The sequence below is a fragment of the Rhamphochromis longiceps genome, linkage group LG17 (assembly GCF_057381845.1).
Source record: "Rhamphochromis longiceps isolate RC_006_pf linkage group LG17, R_longiceps_female_GT1.1, whole genome shotgun sequence".
NCBI lineage: Eukaryota > Metazoa > Chordata > Actinopteri > Cichliformes > Cichlidae > Rhamphochromis > Rhamphochromis longiceps.
In genome coordinates, this window is record NC_140573.1 from 6924377 (window position 1) to 6934308 (window position 9932).

The window sequence follows — 9932 nt, forward strand, 5'->3', positions numbered from 1 at the left end:
GCATTGTCAGAGATCAGCCCCTCAAATGGGCCCCATGGCAGGATATTATACTCTCTTCTTCCACCTGCTGGTTAGAATTGGGTACTGCAACCCATTTTACTCAAGCCAGTTTTATCATATAATGAAACCCTAAGGGACAAAAATATTTCAAGCTACTATAATTCTCACTGTTTGTGAGTATTGTTTGTTTGTTTGAATTTTTTGTTAGAATTAGGTAAATATTCAAAATGATGACACGTAAAAAGTTTTGCCTGAGTGATGTATTGTCCTGCCAGAAGTAGCCATTTCTGTGGAAACATGAGTAAACAGGTAATTACATAACCACACAGAGTTCTAGTGAAAACGTCGACACTCGACACTGTCGACCACAATGGACTTCCTATGACACAAGCGTGCATGTGCTGTGGGAGAGACGTGCTGTACTCAGTGTGCCTAATGAATTTGCCTCTTTTTGTTCTTTCAGACCCTTCTATCAAACCCCAGCCAACACCAGATGTTGACCCCACCATGTTTGAAAAGAGATTTCTCAGGAAGATCAGAGATCTGGGAGAGGTACAGTGCTGCTGTGTCTAGCTTCATTCGTGTTGAGCCAATCATAGGATTCATTTTGTTAGTAATTAGACTGACGCACAAAAAACTTGGCACCAGACATGAAAAATGGCTTTATTAAATATAAGTCTATTTGGTCCAGTGGGTGTAAGCTTACAGGTATATATAAATATATATATTGCAGTGGCCCCTCTTTTTAGGGGTCACCACAGCAGGTCATCTGCCTCCATCTATCCCTAGGACCTTCAGAGCTTCCCTGTGATCTGAGCATAACAGAACTAGATGAACTAAACGAGCCAATGGATGAAGTTTCCCATGTAGTTGTTTGTCTGCTGTTCAGTACTTAAAATTTGTTTCATGTTTCTCGTGCAGGGTCACTTTGGTAAGGTGGAGCTATGCCGCTACGACCCTAGGGGGGACCGAACGGGCGAGATGGTGGCTGTGAAGTCGCTGAAGCCCGAGAACCGAGAAGAGCAGAGCAACAACCTCTCCAGAGAGATCGACATCCTGAAGGATCTCTACCATGAAAACATAGTCAAATATAAGGGCATTTCCCAAGAAGAAGGTATTCTGTCCACTGCATGATGATGATATTGAAGATTTTGAATGTGTTTTTAAAGTTAGTTTTTGAGAGAGAAACTGACATAACCGAATATTAGAAATTAACTTTTAGTTTGACTCTATAAATTGAGCGAGGACATACTTGTTGTTGAAGACCATAAATAGATTCTGGAGTAAACCTTCAGACCAGCAACAAGTGTTTCAAACATAATATCATGTATACACAAAGTCTGACTGCATGTTTTTATGAATCTATAGGTGGTCAGGCTATTAAGCTGATCATGGAGTATCTTCCACTGGGCAGCTTGAAGGAGTATCTGCCCAGAAACAGAGCCAGGATCAGCATCCCCACCTTGCTCAGCTACTCTGTGCAGATATGCAAGGTAATGCACCTTCTCTTCAGTTCCTTCAATTCCTTTTGGTCACTCTGAACCTGATGAAACATGACACTGTGTTTAATTCATTTTAGGGAATGGACTATTTGGGATCTCAAAATTACATCCACCGTGACCTGGCTGCCCGAAACGTGCTGATGGAGAACGAGACGACTGTGAAGATTGGTGACTTTGGCCTCACGAAGAGCATCAAAGATAACGAAGGTTATTACACAGTCAAGGACGAGAATGACAGCCCTGTTTTCTGGTAAGTCAAGAGGACAACAAAGAGATAATAGCTGAAAACCTGTGTGTGTGTGTGTGGTGGGGGCGGGGTGTCAGATGGTAAATGAAATGGATTGATAGGATTAATATAAAAAAGGCGCATATGGGCTCTTCTTTCTAGCAATATATTGACTCTGGTGTCAGCTGGCAGATAATTAAGCCTCAAGGATGTGTTTGCACTAAAATGACAGAAAAATGCACACTATGTCAGTCCGAGTTGTTTTATTCTATGAGGACATTAATCTCTAAAGCAGCTTTAATTATTATTTTTTAAATAAGATAACAAATAACAAGAAAACTGTTTAATAGTGGTGAACTATTACTGTTGTCCAACTCGCACACACGTCACCAAAAGTGACGTCACATCCGTTGGCACAAGCCATGCTTAGGTGCTGTTTGGGCCGGGTCTGCGCCTCTCAGGTTTCGTAACCTTGTGACGGTCCCACAGCGACACAAGTGTTAGATTTAGCTCTGCTGTTAACATACAGTTGAGGACACTATATGTTGCTCAGTAACCTCTCAGTATAGTGGAAGGATGAAGAAGGAACTGTCACAGTGACTGAGCCTTTATGCTTTTTGTGTTTCAGGTATGCTCCCGAGTGTCTGACTCTCTGTAAGTTTTACCTCGCTTCAGATGTTTGGTCCTTTGGGGTGACGATGTATGAACTCCTCACTTACTGCGACTCTGCCAAGAGCCCGATGAATGTAAGTGTGCAGCACTTTCATTACTAATATTTCCTATCTGCGACTCTGCATTAAGTACACATACTGTGCCAGTCGTGTAAAGTAAACGGCACACACATATTTGTATGTAGCAGATGGTGTTGGTCTTTGGCCAGAGTGGCAGATGATAGACTCCACTGTGAGCTTTCCAAAGTAGCTCGAGCCAGTGCTAAGAGCTCATTTTATCATTAACATCTTTTTACATCAGGCTTTTTGCTGCTACCAGAAGCACTAACTAATAAACCTGCACAGATTAGAAAGACTGAAGAATTATGGAAGCTAGAAAATAAAAGCCATTTAACCTGCAACACAGAGTGTGCACGTTCAACACTGCTATGACTAAAGTTGTATTTCTATGGCCCACATCTAAATGAAAGTAGAGAAAGTGTAGCGTATTTTCCTTTTGTAATCTCCCCTTGTCCTTACCCTCAGTGCTTCCTTGAAATGATTGGTAAAACTCATGGTCAGATGACTATCATCCGATTGGTGAAGGTGTTGCAAGAAGGAAAGAGGCTGCCGTGTCCTAAAGACTGTCCTGACTCTGTAAGTATTACCAGCGGTAATGATTTGGCTTTTTTTGTTTTTATTTACACAAATCCAAATACAGCATATTGAAAGAAAAACAACAGCCACAGTAGGCTTCAAGAGAAGGTAAATATGGGCCTCTTAATGTGTGATGCGTTGTATTCATTCATTGGGAGTTTTTTACCTTAAATAGTTGACATTCATCTGTGCATTGTTGAGTACAAAATTGAGACGTTCTTACTCATAATCCAGTCATTTTTACTGCAATCACCAGTTTTTCACTCACAAACTGTGTTTCTTTCATAACTTCGCTCTTTAAAGAAGAACCGTTAACCACCGATGCTGCTTTTAGATATCTTTTTCAGACATTTCTACAGAAACTGCTGATGTCGGTTTCTGTAGAAATGTCTGATTTACACGAGATGTGGATTGACTTCCTGAAATATTGCTAATCATAGCAGTATCTTCACTGTGCTTTTATGGCATACTTCAGTAAAGGGGCACTCATTTCTTTCCTAACCTATTTACCGTAATTGTCGGGCTATAAGCCGCTACTTTTTGCACAAGCTTTGAACCCTGCGGCTTTTAGTCAGGTGCGGCTTTTCTATGGATTGTCCATGATTTTTGTCATATCGTAAGACGATTTGTTTTGTGTGTTCCGCTGTTGTACGGCACTACGTTGCCTGGCGGAAGGATCGGGGTTCAAGAGTGGTATGTTAGTCACATGTCCGTCCGCCAGGCAACGTAGTGCCGTACGAAGTAGCGCGAAAAACAAACTTCAAAGTAGCGGTACACGTTCAGCGGGAGGCGTGGATGATGAGCGGCGATAAACTTGCGAAAAGCAAGTTATGCTCAACTCCACCGGTGGATTCTGACAGCGTGGAAAAGTGTGAAAGCATCCACGATCACCAATGGATTTTGAAGGGCTGGACTGCTGCATGATGGAGAGGAGGACACCGCCACGGCCCTTCAGAGGGTGTTCGACTCTGACACTGACAACGAGGATTTCTTTGGTTTTGAAAGTGACAACGAAGGAAAGGAGCTAAGAGTGGATGACGAAGCCATCCTGAGCCTATTTGTATCCGACACTGGAGGAGAGGACTTTGGTGGTTTTAGTGCGTAGGAAGAAGAGAAAGATGGTGAATGACTGACTTTTCTTCTTGTTAAAGCCGTGTCACTGCACCTGAGCCTAAAAGGTAGTCCGAATCTATTTTTCTGGTGTGCTGTAGGCTACTGTTATGTACTACATGTGCAAATATGTACCCATAACTTGTTTTTCAAAATATTAATAAAAGTGATGTCTCCAAACAGCCATCTCTTTCCTGACAATTCCCTTTGTGCATATTCTCTTACATATGATAAGTCAACATTGAAACACCTGCGGCTTTTAGTCAGGTGCGGCTAATGTATGTACAAAACAGGATTTTCCCCTGATTTTAGCTTGTGTGGCTAATATTCAGGTGCGCTTTGTAGTCCGGGAAATACGGTAAGCAGAACTAAATAGTGAACAATTTTAATTGTAATCTTTGGTTTTATGTTAAATCAAAATGATTCAGTGAGTTTTAACATGCTGTCAGGTCACACTGAGGTTGCAGGCATTTAAGCAGCCGTCCAAGGAAACCTGACAGCATCAGATGTAAAAGTGTAGCGAGTCAGAGCTGCTGCAGTTTTGTTCGATTTTTAATTTTTAACAAAACTTCTTTTGATTGCCGTTTCTTTTTCCCTGACAGGTGTATGAGCTGATGCGAAGATGCTGGGAGCAGTCACCCGAGAGGAGGATCACCTTCAAGCGCCTGATTGAGGAGCTCACCACCGCTCAACAGCTCGCCCAACAGCAGCAGCAGCAACAAAACAGCCAACCAACTTTCTGAGGCGCTTGCAGTGAAGCTGACTTTGCTTGCCAGTCTGGATGCAAATGGAGATCCTGACCCCCGCCCCTCCTTCAGATCAGCATCTGCTTGTGCAGCTTTATTGTAAAGTCACGCTCCTTCATACTCACGTTTAAACTTTTAACTACCATGCCATAGTCTGCTATATTTTTTAAGGTTTTTATTTCACATATATTCAGATTTTGTGTTTTCAATTAAGAGTATTAGAAAAATATTTTAGCCCTCTTGTATACTACATGACCTGATCGCTTACTTCCAGCTGTCTTGAATATTATAAACGATTTGCACTGTCTTGTGGCCCAAAGACCTTCGAATTATGCAGGACTCTTGATGATGGACAATGGAAAGATTTTTTTAAAAAGGTCAAGGAAGGGACTCTTTTATGCCTGCATTTAATGGTTACATCACAGCCTTATTTGGGATGGATAGCTGGCAAAATCACGCTAGAAAACCTCACGTGGATGGATGGATGGATGGATGGATGGGATAAAGAAGATGGAACATAACCACAGATATCCAAGCTGTGGCTTCAGAGTTTTGTGCCACTGCTGTTTTGTTTTATGGACTCCTCTTTTTGGGAGAAACTTGCCAGATTTGAGCCTAGGAATTATGTGTGATAAACATCTGGATTTGCTGTTCGTGATGTGCACATGCAGTCACAGAAAAGTGGCATGTCATTAGAGCCAGTAGTCGGTCAGCATTTTTCCTTCCACCCCACTGTTGTGACTGTTTTACAGATTAAATATTTGCACGGTTAAAAACCATCAGTTCTTACTTGTAATTTTACGTTTTTTTCCTGATTAACAAAAAAATTAAACAAAATCTTTTGGGAATTTTGTGGACCATTTGAAAAAAATGCAAGCACTGCGTTTGCACAAGAACAGAAAATCTGTTATTTTTTGTGTTCTTTCGATGTAACGGATGGATCGGTTATATCTTAACAGTCGACTGTTATTTGTGAGTACAATACTTGCGAGAGGCACTTGAGGGCAGTACAACTATACTTTTCCTTTTCTCTGATGTTATGGGGCTTTTAGTCTGAACCACAAATATTATATATCAAATACATAGACTCATTTTAGAGCCAATTCTCACTACTGTGGATTGTCTGTGAAGGAAGTTTAGATGATGTAACAAAAGCAAAAGTGGTGATTTTATACATTGTGTGCATGCCTTTTCCCCCCCCAATTTGCTAAAAAAGTATAATTTCTCCAACACTCATGTCGTCTGTGCATTTTCCAGTGTATACGTGCATTTATCCATGTGTATGTTGTATCATTTGAGCAGAGGGCTTTAGATATGCAGCCAGAAACTTTGCGCTCAGTCATGTATAACAACCCCAGAAACAGAGTCTACATAAAGGCGACAACAACAGGAGAGGGATGTGCTTCAGCCCACATTTTATTTAGGAATGTAAAAGACAATTCCTTCTGCTCTAAATAAGAGAAAAGAAATATATATTTTTCAAAAAAAAAAGATGTAAGTATGACTTATGGAATTTAAAATGATCCATAAATACACCATGAAAAAATAAATAAAATCAATGTTTGTGTCGTGTTTTGTCTGTCAGTCCAAATTCAGTATCATCACCTTCTGAAAACAGCTGGTTCTGTACATTACAGTTTGCAAGTAGGCATGCTAAGATTGCTCTAGAAAGACCTTATTCACAGTAAAACAATATCAATGTAAGTGTGATATAAAATTTTTGCAAAATCTAATGTATATTTCAGGTCAGAAAAAAACTAAACAAAATAAACTCCACATACTTAAAAAGCAGAAGCTGTTTACAAAGCAATAAGCAACAGCAAATTCTAGATTCATCTACAGCCATTAAAATGTGTTAGAAAAAAACCCTCAGAAATACTTTAGTATTGCAAAGCTTTGTGATCAACACACACACGCAGTCATTCACTATTGCAAAGTCCAGCATCAACGCTGGTCTTGTGTAATACGCAGGATACATATTGAGTACAGAGGCATCGCACAGATGCTGAGAGGGAGCTCGGTTTACACAAGAACAGAAAGAAAGAAAGAAAATTGTGGATTTGGCTGTGTTTGTGCAAATTCTACAAACAAATAAATCACAATTCAGCTAAACTGCACAAGACACAACATTTTCTATTCTAATGGAAACGGAGCTCTCAGACAATCAGCCCGACTTTTTTCATGTCTATTAACAACTCTTTTTTTTTTTTTTTGTTAAAGTTGCATTTGCACATAGTTTATCCAGAGCTCTAAAGTCTAAAAATCAACCACGCAACACAAGACTGGAGAGCATCCTTTAGTTCACATGTACAATCGTCAGGAGGCCGTCACATGTAGCTGGTGGTACAGAGAGGCACAGAAAATAAAGAAACTGCCCTTTATCTTATCAATCTAACCCATATAACAATAATCAATAACAAAAAAAAAAGGAACTGGAACTCAACATTAGTGAAAGCCTTAAAAATACTATTTGTACTGTGAATGTTGGGAGGAAGATTATAATATTGCAACACAGGTTCTTTCTTTTTTTAACAACATAGAGAAAAGAGAAGTGACACCAGTGAATCTTGACCTGTAGGTTGTGATGGGAGGCAAATGTTGAGTTACTACACTGCACCAAGCATTTGAATGCACAAATTAAAAACTCTCCAGAATGCAAAGGTTTGGTTCACAGTGAAACCAAAAGCCTGTAATTCTCCCCAAAAATCCTACTGTTAGCACAAATCATTAAGTATTAACAATGTGCCTTTTGTCCTGTTTTCCTCACAGTCTTCCTGTTAAAGGGGAGTTTTTCCTTCCCACTGTTGCCAAAGCTCTTGCTTATATGGGGTCATGTGATTGTTGTAGGGTCTTTACCTTAATATAAAGCACTATTTGTATAAATAAAAGTTAATTGAACAGAGCCAGCACCACAGCACCCCCTGGTGTATGTGTTTACACAGACACAGACTGCATTCATTGCAGTGTATCATCTTCAGCTGTGTGAAACTGCCAGACGTGTCACGGTTTCTACTTTCTGTTTGAAGGCTGAAGGCTACAGAGTATTCAGTCATGTCCAAGTTACGTCTCTGAGTCCACAGTTAAGGCTGCTGTCTGGGTTTGTTGAGGAGGCTGGATGATTCACTCTACAGGCGATAAAATAACACGCCTAATTATATGAATGTCTTATTATGTCTTCATCGAGATTCAGCTCTAAACAGAAGAACTGTGCCAGAGCGAAGGGGGGAAATGGTGTTCGAGAGTCCATCTAATACTCATACTCTACCAAATGAGAGGAGACATTTTCCAGTGTGCTGGAGTATGAGTATGTGTGTGTGTGTGACAGCTCTACAGGTACATGCAACATGCAGGAGTCTGGCAGACAGAAACACTTCACTGAGCAAGGAGACAAAATCTAAAAAAAAGAAAAAGATATTCCTGCAGGCTGAGTAGCTGAAGGCAGCTGGAGTTGTTTATCCACCGCTCTCTTTCTTTCAGCCCGTCTCTCCTTACTCCCATTAGCTGCCAGAAGCCCATTTTTAGAGAGCTCCAGCCCCATAAGCGCGTACACAGCGCCAGCTAAATTCACCCCACCGGCTCAACTCATAATGTGCAAATTCAGGAACGTTAAGAAAGCTTCGAAACAAGGGAGGTATTTACTGAAGGGATGACAAATGGAAGTTTGGAAGCTGTGGCAAACACAGTTTAACGATGCATATCTGCTATTGGTAGATGTGCGATGTTCACGAACAAAGCAGAAGCGAAGGAAGAGCTAAAAAAATAAAAATAACTCTGGGCTTGAAGTGAGGATGGTGTAGCTGTTTCTGTAGCAGCCCCAAAGGACAAAACAGAGAGAGAGGAAAAAAGGGAAAAAGCCTAAATCTAGACATCCCAAAACAAACAGGTGAAGCGCTACAAAAACAGACACCAGCACACAGGATGGACTCTTTGACCTGCGCAGACAGGTGAAGACAGGGAAGAGGAACAACTGTACACTAGAGCTGGGCGATATGAGATTTTTTCATATCACGATATGTTTTTTTCATTTCAGGCGATAACGATATCTATCACGATATAAGCCAAATAACTATATTTGTAAGATTTAAATGTGCCGTTGCTCACAAGTAAAATGTGAAATAATCAGCAGCTTGTTTTTAAATATTTATTTCCCATAATAAGTTCAACAGGGTAGATGTACTTAAGGAACATGAGACTTTTTCAGATAAATAAAGGCAAATATTGCAAACTACACAAAAGGCAGCCGCTAAAGCGTTTAAGTTTCAAAATAGAACAAACGAAACAGACTAAATTGTCAATTCCACTTAGAAACAAAATATTAATTCTAAAAATAAATCTTAGTTTGTTTTACAGAAGAACAGACAAAACTGACTAACTTTTGTCAATATCAAATAAACTGAGAACTAAAAGGAAATTCTCAATCTCTCCTTGTTGTATAGCTTAGCTTTTCAAACAGTTTTAACAGTTACTTTAGTCTGACAAAAGCCGAATGACGAATTAGCGCTTCCAGTCAGAGACTGAGGCTACGTCCACACGTACACGGGTATTTTTGAAAACGGAGATTTTCCGTTTTCGTTTTAAAAAATAATCCCGTCCACACATAAAGGCAGAAATGAAGGAAAACGCTGCTATGAACATGCCAAAGCAGCAGGTGGCACTAGATTCCTAACCGTGCAGAAATGTTGGCCAATCAGAAGTCTAGAAGCCTCGGTGGGAAAAAGTAAACAAAGCTGGGGCATAGAAGCAGAACCGAGTCGTATGTGTGGACGGACAGTAACTGTGTGTATATGTAAGCATTTAAACACTGCAGAGAGTAGAATTAACAGTAACAGTATTGTAGAAATTCATTTCACCGAAACAATAACGTGGCGCACAGTGTGACGCATGCACCAGTTTATTGTATTTCCAGACTTGCTGTCGGCACAATTTACAGTGCAGCTACTCTGTTTTTTGTCAGACTTGAAATAGCCGAAATACCTTCACACTACGGAACTTCTATGGCTCTTCCGTTCGACAATCTCTCCGGCATTGGAACCATCATCTG

General features: G+C 40.4%; 1 protein-coding gene across 2 annotated transcripts in view; it reads left to right on the forward strand.

Moving 5' to 3' along the window:
- jak1 (Janus kinase 1) overlaps positions 1-6476 on the forward strand; it is a 32586-nt gene extending 26110 nt beyond the window's left edge. For both annotated transcript variants that reach the window (XM_085386786.1, XM_085386787.1), the window contains exons 19-25: positions 464-552; positions 922-1114; positions 1369-1493; positions 1580-1752; positions 2357-2474; positions 2925-3035; positions 4748-6476. In XM_085386786.1, coding sequence (XP_085242912.1) covers positions 464-552; positions 922-1114; positions 1369-1493; positions 1580-1752; positions 2357-2474; positions 2925-3035; positions 4748-4888 — 950 coding nt within the window. In that variant the 3' untranslated portion in view covers positions 4889-6476. The remainder of the gene's footprint in view (positions 1-463; positions 553-921; positions 1115-1368; positions 1494-1579; positions 1753-2356; positions 2475-2924; positions 3036-4747) is intronic.
- Positions 6477-9932: the final 3456 nt, after the last annotated feature.